Source organism: Vigna unguiculata, chromosome 2 (assembly GCF_004118075.2).
Source record: "Vigna unguiculata cultivar IT97K-499-35 chromosome 2, ASM411807v1, whole genome shotgun sequence".
NCBI classification, from domain to species: Eukaryota; Viridiplantae; Streptophyta; class Magnoliopsida; order Fabales; family Fabaceae; genus Vigna; species Vigna unguiculata.
In genome coordinates, this window is record NC_040280.1 from 1,688,020 (window position 1) to 1,701,583 (window position 13,564).

General features: G+C 32.3%; 2 protein-coding genes across 2 annotated transcripts; one reads left to right on the plus strand and one right to left on the minus strand.

Annotated features, from left to right (window-relative positions):
* The first annotated feature begins 2,272 nt into the window (after nucleotides 1–2,272).
* LOC114174307 (alkane hydroxylase MAH1-like) lies at nucleotides 2,273–4,125 on the plus strand. Its single transcript, XM_028059133.1, has one exon. It carries the CDS (start codon nucleotides 2,306–2,308, stop codon nucleotides 3,833–3,835), a length of 1,530 nt encoding a protein of 509 aa, XP_027914934.1. The 5' UTR covers nucleotides 2,273–2,305; the 3' UTR covers nucleotides 3,836–4,125.
* A 3,484-nt stretch (nucleotides 4,126–7,609) lies between these two features.
* Nucleotides 7,610–13,094, minus strand: LOC114173608 (GDSL esterase/lipase At1g29670-like). The gene is made up of 7 exons (XM_028058095.1): nucleotides 12,823–13,094; nucleotides 12,356–12,477; nucleotides 8,853–9,050; nucleotides 8,596–8,720; nucleotides 8,271–8,514; nucleotides 7,908–8,162; nucleotides 7,610–7,794 (listed from the first exon to the last, which is right to left on the minus strand). The coding sequence occupies exons 1-7, from the start codon at nucleotides 13,092–13,094 to the stop codon at nucleotides 7,610–7,612; spliced, it is 1,401 nt and encodes a 466-aa protein (XP_027913896.1).
* Nucleotides 13,095–13,564: the final 470 nt, after the last annotated feature.

Below are 13,564 nucleotides of genomic sequence, written 5' to 3' on the forward strand. Positions count from 1 at the left end.
GTCAAAACCTTGTATCTTTAGTAACCAATAATTGTTTGGTTTAATTACTCGGATGATGTCCACTTTGGTAGATATGTGTCAATCTGGTAGCCACTCTTAAAAAAGTATCAATTGCATCCCAACTTTTGAAAAAGTGTTTCAATTAGGTCCCTCTCAGACGGAGTTGACTAACACAGTTAACGACGTGCCACGTGTGAGTATGTGTTTTTTTTTTTTTAAGTTTTTTTTTTAATTGTTTGAAAAAAAAAAATGCCATGTGTTAGGTCCCTATGTGTGACATGTGACATTGTTAATTTCATTGTGTCACTATCAAATTTCATTGTGTTGATTTCGATTTAGTCCCCATATAACATTTATACAAATAATAAATTTGGTCTGAAATTGAGAGAATTAATATAAATATGTGTACTTAATTTTGTAAAAATATATATACTTAATTAGTTTTAATCTTATAAAAAATGGATTAAAAAAATATTTTAATTATTAAAAAAAATTGGGACAAAATTGAATCAAATATACATAAGTAGGTACTAAATTGAAACAAAAAGACATATATGGAGACTAAATCAAGATCAACAGAATGACACCTGGTAGTGACACTAACACGTGGCATTGCAATGCCACGTGTCACACACAGGAACCTGACATGTGACATTTTTATTTTTATTTTTCAAAAAAATATAAAAAATAAAATAAAAAACTCAAAGACTGACACGTCGCATGTCGTTAACGGTGTTAGTCAACTCCGTTTGAAAGGTACCTAACTGAAGCACTTTTTTAAAAGTTGGGATGCAGTTGACATTTTTTTAAAAACGGGTACCAGATTGACACACCTCTACGAAAGTAAGTACCACCCGAATAATTAAACCTAATTTTTTATTTTATAAATTGGTATCTAAATTAGATACTACACTGACTAACAATTTTTTATCACTAAAATTAGTTGTTGATGAGATATTTTCTTGTATACTTGTATTGTATCATAAACATACCATTCCATCCTTATTTTCTAAAGTTTAATATGGTATCAAATTATTCTTTAAAATCGTGTTGGCATAGTAGATCCACTCTCTCTAGAGGATTTTTTTTTTTTAACCTTCTTTTCAAGTTCACGTTCGTTGTTCCTTCCTCCATCTACAAATCTACAAATGTGAGGAAGGAACTGGAGAACCACAGTGTGTTCTTATGACCTTAGGCTTGTATGGTCTTCCCTGTGGTGCTACCCGTTGTTGATTTTGGGATCATTAGTAAATCATACTATGACTTATGTATCATTTGCACTTCTTTGTATTGCTTAGAAAACATATTTTGTGGAAGACATTTTACCGTTGAAAATTGCATTAGATGTTCAATTCAGAGGTATGCCTACAACCACATGTGTGTTAGAGATACACTAGTAGATAATTGTATTAGAGGTTTTCCAGAAGATATTTGGCTACACCAACAAGGGTGTGTGAGAGACATTCTAGAATAGATAATTGAATCAAAGGTAAAATCACACAGGTGTGGCGCTTAAAAGGGTCTGGGCGACATACTTGCTTAGAAGAATTGAAAGAAATATTTGAGTACTTCATGAATGGGTGAGTAATAATCCTTGCTTTTGATTCATAAAGGGGATAGAAAAATATTGAAATTCTCTTCTAGTTGGTAATAGCTCTTTCACTCACTTGGATTATTACCATTTATTATATATTTTTTTATTAATTAAATTTTAAGTATTTCATAAATTTAGATTTTTAATTGAATTTCTGTTAAACATTTATGTTTTATTGGGTATTCGATATTATTACTTCCATATATTTTATCTCTAACTTGTTGATGAATTTATTCTTTCTCTCTCCAAATTCCTTTAATTCATCAATCAATTTGTTTTTAAAGAGGAAAAAACCCACGAGTTTAGAAAATCATCAAGGAAAAAAAAATGAATTAACAAACAAAGAAGATAGAAGTGACAATCACCCAACAGAAAAATCAAACATCAAAATATTTATACAAAAATAAAAAAAAAGTTGGATAATCCATAAAACGAAAATTTCTAAAGAAATTTCACAATAGCTTAGATGTCACTATGAAAGAAATTTTCTCATCTCATTATGATCATTACCAAATTTTTCCCTCGAATCATGATGCTTTAATAAATTATTTGACTTTGGGGAAAACTCTCAACCAATAAATTTGTGAAGCTCTTATGCCTAGCAATAGATTTGCCCGTTAATTACATCTATAAAAATCACCAAATACTTCTTTACGTTTAATAAAATATCAAATTTCAAACACAGTTTCTTCAACTCAAAAAATTGCGATAATGTTTTTGTATATTGTAGTGTCTGTATCAATTTTTCTCTCCTTGATGTTCTTCAACATAGGTTGGAGACATAATAGAGATGTACCCCTTACAAATTGGCCTATCATGGGTATGTTACTTGGTGTTCTACAAAATTTGTCCAACATTCACGATTATACAATCTTAGTTTTGAAACATCATGGAGGTACTCTGATGTTCGAAGGACCCTGGTTCACAAACATGAACTGCATTCTCACAGCAGATCCCATGAACGTGCACCACATCACAAGCAAGAACTTCAGCAACTATGGGAAGGGGTCCCATCTGCGTGAAATTTTTGATTATTTTGGAGAAGGGATCATTAACTCTGATAATCTCCATGCATGGAAACTAGAGAGGTCAATACTTCATTCAGTTCTTCAAAGGGAAACCTTTAACACTTTCCTTCGAAAAACCATTCTGAAGAAGCTAGAGAATGACCTAATTCCATTTCTTGATCATACATCCGAGATTGGAACTGAGGTAGACCTACAATTTGACCTTCGGAGGTTCACATTTGACATTGTCTGCTCTTGTTTTCTTGGTTGTGATCCTCAGTCCCTTCCGAACAAGATTACTCAGCTTTCACACCCTGCTTATGAGAGAGCCACGGTTGTGATGGAGGAGGTATTGTTTCACAGGCACATCACACCAAGGTGGTTGTGGAAGTTGCAGGAGTGGCTCCAGATTGGCCAAGAGAAGAAGTTCAAGGAAGCTAGAGAAATTTTTGATAAATTCTTGTATGAATGCATTGCATCCAAGCGTGAAGAGAAAAATAGATGCAAAAGCACCAAAGAAGTGGAAGATACTCATCATGACTTGCTGGGAGTGCTAATGGAGGAAGGAGCTCAAAAGGGGAGAGTAATTGATGACAAGTATCTGAGAGACACTGCAGTTACCTTTTTTGCTGCTGGAAGTGGCACAATCAGTGCAAGTCTCAGTTGGTTCTTTTGGCTGGTTTCAACTCATCCATATGTGGAAACTAAAATTCTTGAAGAGATCAAAGATAATTGCATAGACCAAGATGGATCTTGGATTGCTTCTGGTGTGGAAGAGTTTGGAAAGTTAGTTTATCTCCATGGAGCTATATGTGAAGCACTGAGGCTTTTTCCTACTGTGCCCTATGATCATAAGTGTGCAATCAAATCTGATACACTTCCTAGTGGACACCATGTTAGTCCAAATACCATGATATTGTACTCTTTGTATGCAATGGGAAGAATGGAGCAAATATGGGGACATGACTGCATGGAGTTTAAGCCTGAGAGATGGATTTCAGAGAGTGGAGACATTGTACAAATTCCATCTCACAAGTTCATAGCGTTCAATGCAGGCCCTAGAAGTTGTTTGGGTAAGGACATTGCTTTTATTGAAATGAAGATGGTTGCAGTTGCTGTACTTTGGAGGTTTCAGATGCAGGTGGTGGATTGTCATCCTATAACACCAAGAGTCTTTGTGTTGCTTACCATTGAACAAGGCTTGAAGGTTAAAGTTACCAAAAGATGCACCTGATATCTATAGAGAGCATTTCAATACCAAATGATAGATGATATTTACTTTTAGTTTCTGCTTTCTGATGGCTAAATAATGTTGTTATCTTATGAAATTGTGAGTTTCAAAGTCTTACTCACAATTTTATAGTTATTAATAAACTTAAATTTAGCTAGAATGTCCGTTAAAAAATGAGTGTTATCCTCCCTCTCTCTATGTTAGAACACGAGGATAATGGAGGATTGATGTATGCATTTGTCCAGTTCATCAATTATTAAGTGTTGAATTCCTAGAAGTATAATTCACTTTTACAGTAGTGCAATGAAGACTTTCTATGCTGGTTAGAAAATGTTTTCTATGTCAGTTCTGAAACCGACATAGATACTATCGATATAAAAAGTTTCTACTTTCTATGCTGGTTGTTGTCATAACAGGCATAGAAAGTCCAACACTCCACAATTTTTCATTCTTCCACCCTCACTCGCAAATTCCATACATGCTCACAAACCTGTCATTCTTTGTCTTCACCTAGCCATTTTTCTTTACTATTCTCAAACTTACATTTGCACCTTCACGCCTTGCACACAAGGCTTGGAGTCTTGTGGTTTGAGATTAATGTCGTTGGAAGACCTCTTATGAAGAAGGACGCTCGCGACACTAGCAATAGTTTTGATGGGAAACACTGTGGTGGTGGTAGCGAGGTGCGAAGTCATACACGGAGGTGGAAGAAGTACATATAGAGGGAGGAAGGGGAAGCCTTTAGGTATGGAGAAGGAAATAGGAAAAACCCAAATGTATCAACAACGTGCAACAAAACCTAGGTACTGGAAAACCATAGAGAAAGATTCTCAGAGATGTGGAATAAGAATGAAGAAAACCATAAAGGAGAAAAAACACTCACTTACTAAATGAGAGAATTGTGAGAGCGAGAGTGAAAGGGTGCAAAGAGGAGGAAATCTAGAAGTACGTGATGCAATGTGGAAAGGGAGAAATTAAAGATATTTTGTTAGTTATAGTGAAGAACCAACACATTATATGTATTTTAAATTTCAAATAAATATACATTTCCACTTTCTATGTAAGTTCTAAGTATAATCGACATAAAAAGTCTTGTACTTTATTATAAAATTGTCACTGCTCCTACTTTATAGCAGGTTTTGTATATCGATTCTAGTAATATAAAATCTCATCATATTTACAATTCTATTATTGCTTAACTTATTATGGCAAGTGGATTATAACCGCCATGTCATCTTAATATCCAATATTTGCACTAATGTGATTTTATATACATATTAAATACTTATTTTATTTCTTTTTGTCTTTTTTCTTGTTATATTATGTATTTTATTAATTTATAATTTTTTTCTTACTAAGTATATCAAGTGTTAATGAATATCTTGCGTATGAATCACTATTTTGGATGAGGAATGATATATTTATAATTTTGAACTTTTAAATTTGAACTTTGAACGACATTACCATGAACGACATTATTATGATTTTCTCAGTAGATAGGTAAAATGTAACTTATAAAACATTTTGCATATTCTCTCACTCAAGATAACATATTTCCACTTACCTTACATAATGATATTGAGATTCAATAACTCACAGTATCATTTTATAGAGTAGGCAATGCTTACATGATAACAACTTACAAGTCATTACATAAAATAGGAATAAGCCATGAATTTTTATTGTTGGTTATATACTAAGTTATATTTTCCTTTAACCTAGAGTGTATAACAAATGTTGTCTATTTCTTTTAAGCAACTCACGAGAAAATATAGATAATTATATTAAAATGTGAGTAGTTTTGACCACTATTTAAAATTATAGGTAATTTAACTTTAAATACTTCATATTATCATCACATGGATGTTTTTGTAACTAACATTAGTTCTTTTGTCTTAGTAGGATGTGGAGGCCATATCATGGATTTTTCATATTGGTTCTCTTTTTCTCTTTTCTATTTTTGTACTTTACATGAATTGAGGCAACCTTTTTGTCATATTTAAAATATTTTTATTATCGATAAAAAAAAGTGGCCTAATAAGAATTAAATTGTTGCAGGATATATCATTTGTCTCGTCGTAGAAGCTAGGTGAATTAAGTGACAATTGATAATCGAGTTAATGTCACGAGTTCAATTCCAACTATTGTTCAATATGCATGATATTATATTAGTAGGTGATGATATAGTATGTTATTAAGTTAATATATAAAATAAATTTATATTTATTAAAAAGAAAGTGAAATAAATGGAGAAAAGATAAGAAAATAACTGTCGATGAATAGGAAATAAAAAGAAAAGAAGATCAACAATTTTATAGAAAACATGTAAAAGTAACTGTTAATTTTTAAAAATTTAATAAATAATTATATTATAAAGGGTAAAATTGAAATTATAAAATGTGGATATAAAATAGGAAATCATCTTTATATATAGTTATAGATGAATACTTAAATAAGTTTATATCCTCAATAAGTTTAGATAACACTCTCTTAGATAACACTCGCACTTGGTTGAATGAGGCTACAATGCTTTAAGCTTTTGCAAAATAAAATTTATTGAATTCATAATCAAATACAATAATATTCAATTCAATATGGCTTGGAACATATTCATCTGAAGCCAAATTATGCACCGCATAAATTTTATTGTTGTTAATCACTTTAAACTTAAGTTAATGAGTCTGGAACCATTATTTATTTGTTTCTCCCTCCTCTACTTTTTTTATTTATTTGGTTGGATTTTCTTATTTTCGATATATCCATTAGTCAATGGTATTATGTATTAAATTTATCAAAATATCTGAAAAGTATTTCATTTTAATACCATAATATTACTAAAATAAATATTACATATTGCTCTGATCCCAAGTTCGTCGATAGAATTGTTGTCAATCACCATACATCTGAGGTATTATTTGCTTTGGAATGTCGGCTTTGTCGCAGTTTTGTACTTAAAGGCGCCTTATAAGATGGAAGGAGGAAGGAGTATTTACATCGCCTTAGGCATTGGCTTCTAAGTGATGTGAGACTATCGAGTCTGTGGTGGGAAGGGCAATGAACAGATGAACCCCAATGGAGGGCTTAAGGGACCGAAGGTTTCGTTATCTCACGGGACCGAAGGTTTCGTTATCTCACGGGACCGATGGTTCCATTATCAACCCCACAATGAGTGCCATTGTTCCAATCAATTTCATCGATAGAATCACCGTGAATCACCATACATCTAAGGTATTGTCCGCTTTGGAACGTCGGCTCTATGATGATTTTGTTCTTAAAAGGTGCCTTAGAGGGTTGAAAGAGGGAGGGGTATTTAAACCGCTTTAGACCTCACCTTCTAAGCGATGTGAGACTATTATATATGTGGTAAGAACATAAGCCCCCAAGTCGAGGTCTAAGGGGAATGAACGGGTCATCCCCAATGGGGACTTAAGAGACTGAAGGTTCCATTATCAGTCCCACGGGACCGATGGTTCCATTATCGACCGCATTGTAAGCTTTCACACAAATAGTTACATCTTGGTAATTACTTATTTAATCCATATTTAAAAAAATATTATTCTATTTGACTAGATACCATTCATTATTTTATATAATGATTGCATAAAATATATTTTCATAAAATTCATTACCAATCATTTTTAATTTTGATCGAAAAAACTTGTTCAGATACACATAGAACATTTTAAGCAAAATATAACTTGTGTAAACATCAAACTAAAAAAAAAATAGAAACAAAAGGTTGACAATATATTTTTGTAGAAACATAGTACAAATGTATTAATGCGCATGAATCAATTTTTCAATATTGTGAGGAAAACATAATTGAGTTCCATTAAAGCACTCATTCGCAAATATTTTATTTGCAGCTTCAGTAGGGTGAGCAAAGTCAAAAAAATAATATTCATTCCGATTTGCACAAGGTTTTTCTCCTTGGACACATGAGTCAAAATAATTTTTGAACCCTGAAAACATAATTAACAAAAATATTAGAAAACTGTAGTTATGATCAAAGTGAAACACAAACAATAGTTCATAGAATTTTCTTTCTTTCTTTTTCTAGAGATTAATGGTATACCAAAATTATCAGGAGAATTTCTTATTTTCTGGAAGAAGTTATAAGTGTCCACATTAATGAATAGTGAATGTGAGAGCATGTTTTGCAACTCTTGTAGCTTCGTAGGGAGTTTGTCTGAGTAGGGTTTAACCTCTTGATTCATATCATCATTGCAATGTTGGGAATATGGTGTCCTTATAACATTTGAAGGGGTGCACCCAATTAAACCAATTCTACTTATCACAAACTTCCGAGCTCCTAATTCATAAATTCTGTAGAAAAAAAACAAGAAAAGATGAAGGAAACACAATTTTGTCATTCTCTGAGAAAAATTATGTGTAATCAAAGTATAAATAATTCATAACAATTATCAGAAGATTACCTTGATACGTGAAGCCAATTGGTCAAGTAGGTAATCAGCATATTTTTCTGGATTAAGATTATTATTGGTTCCATTTGGGTACCTGAAATAATTCCACATGTAATCATTTGATCCAATTGAAAGAAGATATATGGATTTGGATAAGTAATGTCTTAGTTTCGTTTTGCTGTGTATGATTCCTTGAAGATCGTTGGCCACAGTTGAGGTGAAGTATTCAATTTGTTTGTCCAATGACAAGCATTCACCCTTCATCACAAATGAAAATATATTGAGAAATCAATAGGTGGGGAATTATTATTTTATTTATTTATTTATTTTGGATCTTACTACTCTAGTTGAATTCAAGATCCCACATGCGGCTGATGCATAGTTAATTCCTGTGACTATGTGATGTCTCTCAGTTTTGGGCACACCTAGGTATGGAGGTGGCATTGGCAATCCCAACCTAATAGCTACAAAAAGACAATAAATAATGCATAAAAATCCTCATAATTAATATTGCCTTTTTATGTTTGCATGGAAACATAAAACCTCAAACAAACAAGGACAAAGACAATGTTGTAGAGGAAAGGTAGAAAAGTTACTAATAAGGTCAGCAAAGGTTTTGCCATTGCTAAACCTGTCTGTGGAACAATTATTGAAGTCAATGCCATATGGAAATGCATTTGCCTTGGCAAGTGTGTTAACATTGTTGTTGTTTCCAGCATCTACAGTTGAATCACCAAAAACGAACAAAGCTGGCACAATCTTCTTTCTGGAATGTGAGGCATTGGCCAAGAATGCTAATTGTTGAGTTATGATTATGGATATAATCCAGAGATTTTTTAAATTTTTTTCTATTTTGTTTTCTTTTGAAGCAATTAAAGAATGACAATAATGTCTTAAATAATGGTTTTTGTGGTAATTATTACTATTTCATAACCAAAAGTACAACTCAAATGTGTTATCTCTCAACATGATTCATTGTCTAATTCCTTTTTTAGTAAATACTCTTTTATTATTCCTTTCCAAATTTTGAGAAGGCTAACCCATTTTTTTTTATTCTTCCATTTTCATTTAATTTTCTCCTTTCTTATTTTTTTACCTTTATTTAATTATATATTTCTATATCAAACTTCATCCCTCATTCCATTTCTCTTAATTTCTAAATTAATTTATTTTCTTTTATTTAAATAGCTCTTATTCCATATACATTTAATCAAAATTTATTTTAGACAAAGGTTTTTTAATTTCCCCATTTTAAATTTTTTGGTTTTATTTCTCATTTTTTTATCTTAAAATTGTTAGCATAGGTGACAAAGCATTATAAGTTCGTTTCGTGATGTTGATAAGTTGGTTTCATGATGTCTTTAATTGTGTTTGCAGCTATTTTTAATTCTTTTTCCATTCTTTTAATATTATTGTAATCATTATGTAAAACACATATCACTATTTAAGATAATCCTGAGAAAGATACAATTCAGGTTTCATACCAATACACCAAATACGAATTGCAACACTCAATCTAGTACCCATGATCATATTATGCCACAATTACCTCAAAATCTTGAATACCATAATGAATGTAGAAAATTGAAATTTTATGTCCTTACTTAAATTTAGCAGCTCAAAGACAACCAATAACAAAATTAATCACATAACCATAATTTCAACTACACACGAAACACCCAAACTTCTCGAACATAGAATCAATTGCAATTTAGCTTCCCTTACTTGTGAGATAGCTTAACAACTCTAGGGATGCCTAAAATACCTTCAGACTCATAGGTTGTATTTTATATACCTAGGAACATCACAAAAATGATATGACAAGATCATTAGGACCATTGGTCAGCGAAGAATTATATAGATGACTCTAAAGACACATGCAAATAAAAAATATCCAATGCAAGGGAATGAATGATGAGTTTTTAAATAATGAAACTCGTTTATGAACTTTTCTAGTATACTAAAATATTATAATATTTACATAATCGGGTGTCAATATTTTAAAACCACCATCTATCCTAGAATACCATTTTCTAGGCCTTTACATTCTCCCAACAACAAAAATTTTTTACCTAAAAAATTTGTCTTACCAGAGAATATGCAGGGGTATGACTCTTTCGTATCCTCCTTTAACTCCCAAGCGAAATCATATTTCCTCCTATCCCAGAAAACTTTGACTAGACTAGTCTTTCCTTTAAGATGTTAATGCATCTTGCTTCAACAAAGAGTTTTGATGATGGTGACTTATGGAGAAATGTGGAAGACTTAATGATGATTCATGGAGAAATGTTGAAGACTTAAAGCTTAAAAATTGCTTGGATTCAAGAGATACATTGAAGACTTCAAATTTTAGTAGTTTAGTTGTTGAAGTCTTATAATTTGTGTATCTTAATTAAAAGAGTTAAATTAGTAAGTCAAGAGTCAAAAGGCAGATCCTAAGCAGTAGAGCAATGAGAGAGTTTTAATTTTTGCAAGACTCAAGTGATAATCAATATTCTCAGTAAAAAATGATTATATTTGAGAAAAGCCTTTGTGATAATAAATTATCACTTATGATAATCAATTATCAACGACAATTGTGACTTAACTTTTCATATTCTTAACCTAATTTCAAAATATGATTCTATAAAGAAAATGGTAGGCTTTCATTTGGAAATACAAAAGTTAGAAAAGTTTGAGTATTTGAGAACTCTCTGTGGAAGGCTTTGGAAACCTAGTGGGGGTAGGGCAATAACTTTCATCAAGTGGGATCTTGAGTGATTGAGTGTTGCAATTGTTGGTAGATGAAGTTTTTCATTTCTTGTGTGATTCAACGAAGGTTTTTCTTCATCTCTTATGTCTTCATCCTTTGTGTGATTCAAAATAGGTGTTCATCCCTTGTAGATTTCAAGGGAGGTGTATTCAACTCTTGTGGCTTCAAGAGAGGTGTTTTCTGTCCTAAACTATTCTTATTCCTATTTGTAATAAGTTTATTTTTAGTGATTGAGTTAATATTATTTTTGAGATATTAACAACTAGACGTAGAGTCTTTTTGATCCGAACTAGTATAAATACATTGTGTTAGTCTTCTTTTTTCCTTACTTTATTTTATTCTCTGTAGTCACATTAAAGAGAAGAATTTTTAATTGAAACATTAAATATTGGGAAAAATTTTAAAGTATTAATTTTATTAATTAAACCAATTTATCCCCTCTTAGTTTTTGTCCACTGTCCACACGTGAACATTTCGCTGCACGATTCTAACATAAGTTGCTTTGTCTGACATCCTTTATACCAACAGTTGAACCTCTACCAAGATCTTCTCTATTTTGAACGTCCTCCACTTCTAGCACATGAGAACTAGTATCAATTTGGTCATAATATTATTTTTCTGTTCAATTTGGTCCTAATATTCATCAATTTTGTTTAATTTGGTCCCTTTTGCTAACACCATTAAAATAATTCAGGATTGTGAACACTAATTGACACGTGTCATTTCGTGGTTTTTTTTTTGTTTTTTATTATTTATTTCTTTTTTAATTTTATTTTTATTTTAAAAAAATGTCCACGTGTCAAACCAATATCATGCCACATGTTGGTGTTAGTTTTTTATATTCAATAAAGTCCTAATATTCATTATTTTTGTTCAATTTTGTCCCATTTTTTTTTTAAATTGAGTAATTTTGTCCCTCTTTAAATTTGGACCAAATTTGGACCTCTTTAAAGCTTAAATATTTTTAATTTAGAGTTACAGTTGGTTTAAAATTAAAATTAAAATTAAAATTTTAAAAGTAGGGTATAACACTACTTCTACCGTAGCTGGATCCACAACTATCCCCCGAGTTGATATCACATGCCTTAAGAGCTACATTTCCTTCATCCAAAACTCACACTTGGATAGTTTGACATGCAACTTCTTCTCCCTCAGGAAACTAAGCATTGTAGGCGATCAACATGCTCCCCATGAGTTTTAGAGTAGATAAGAATGTCGTCTATGAAGACTATTACAAACTTATCAAGGAAAGGTCGAAAGATTTTGTTCCCATAGTCCATGAACAAGACAAGAGCATTAGTTACACCAAAAGGCATAACTACATAGTCATAATGCCCATATTTGTACTTGTTCTAAACATTTCAACCTTGACAAGAATCTGATGGTACCACGGTCTCAGGTCTATCTTTGAAATCACCATAACTCCATGCAACAGATCCATCAAATCATTTATCCTTGACAGAAGATACCTGTTCTTAATGGTCAATTTGTTCAATTGGATATAATTCACACATAGCCTGGATTAGATCTATCTATGAAATCACAACAAATCCATGCAACTGATCCATCAAATCATTTATCCTTGGCAGAAGATACTTGTTCTTGATGGTCAATTTGTTCAATTGGATATAGTTAACACATAGCCTAGAGCTAAAATCTTTCTTCTTCACAAACAACATTGGTGCTCCCCACGGTGACATACTCAATCTTATAAACTACTTCTCCAATAACTCTTCTATTTTCTTCTTTAGCTCAGCCAACTTTGTTGGAGCCAACTGTTATGGAGCTATTGATACTGGCCCTGAACTTGGTACCAGGTCAATTGAGAACTCCACTTCTCCTTTAAGAGGCAACCCTTGTACTTCATCAAGAAAACATCTCCAAACTCCTTCATAATTGGTATATCCACACCTCCATCACCCTTCTCAACATCCAAGTGAGTTAAGATGATGAAACATTTAGACTTTTCTCTGTCTTCCTTCAACAATTGTTTGGACGACAACAACTCTAACTCCTTGGAGCTGGCAAACAACAACTTCTTCTTACTACAATCAATAAGAATGTCATTGACAAATAACCAGTCCATTCCTAAGATCCCATCTAGACTTTATAGACGTAGACAAATAAGGTTGACTTTGAACATCTAGCACAAAACACTCTACAACCATTGGACATCTAGCACACAACACCAATGTTTAGCCGAACCTGAAGCTAGAGTAGATACCACAACATCATAGTACAACTCCCTCACAGGGAAACCCAACTCTTGAACACATATTGACATAAAGGAGTGTCTCTAAAGTCACACAAAACACATAATCTCCTACCAGCTATCAAATAACTTCAACCTATAAGATTACTTGAACTAATTGCCTTTGCTCCCAACATGACATACACTATCCTTTTAACCTGAGGTCTATCACCTCCCTTCTTTTGTGAAGATTAGGAAAGAGGCCTAATCATTACACTCTTGTTAGAAGGACAATCTTTGGCAAAATGTCCCTCTTTCCCATAAGAATTGCACCTCCTGTACACAACCATCTGAGGAAAAGCATT

Bases quoted from the DNA above. Each gene is read 5' to 3' on its own strand.
- LOC114173608 (XM_028058095.1), bottom strand. From the start codon at position 13,094: ATGGACTGGTTATTTGTCAATGACATTCTTATTGATTGTAGTAAGAAG. The intron at 8,515-8,595 runs GTAAGATCCAAA...TTTGTGATGAAG, and splicing joins TCTTGAATTCAACTAGAGTA to GGTGAATGCTTGTCATTGGA. The intron at 8,163-8,270 runs AGGTAATCTTCT...TGTTTTTTTTCT, and splicing joins CCAATTGGCTTCACGTATCA to ACAGAATTTATGAATTAGGA.
- LOC114174307 (XM_028059133.1), top strand. From the start codon at position 2,306: ATGTTTTTGTATATTGTAGTGTCTGTATCAATTTTTCTCTCCTTGATG.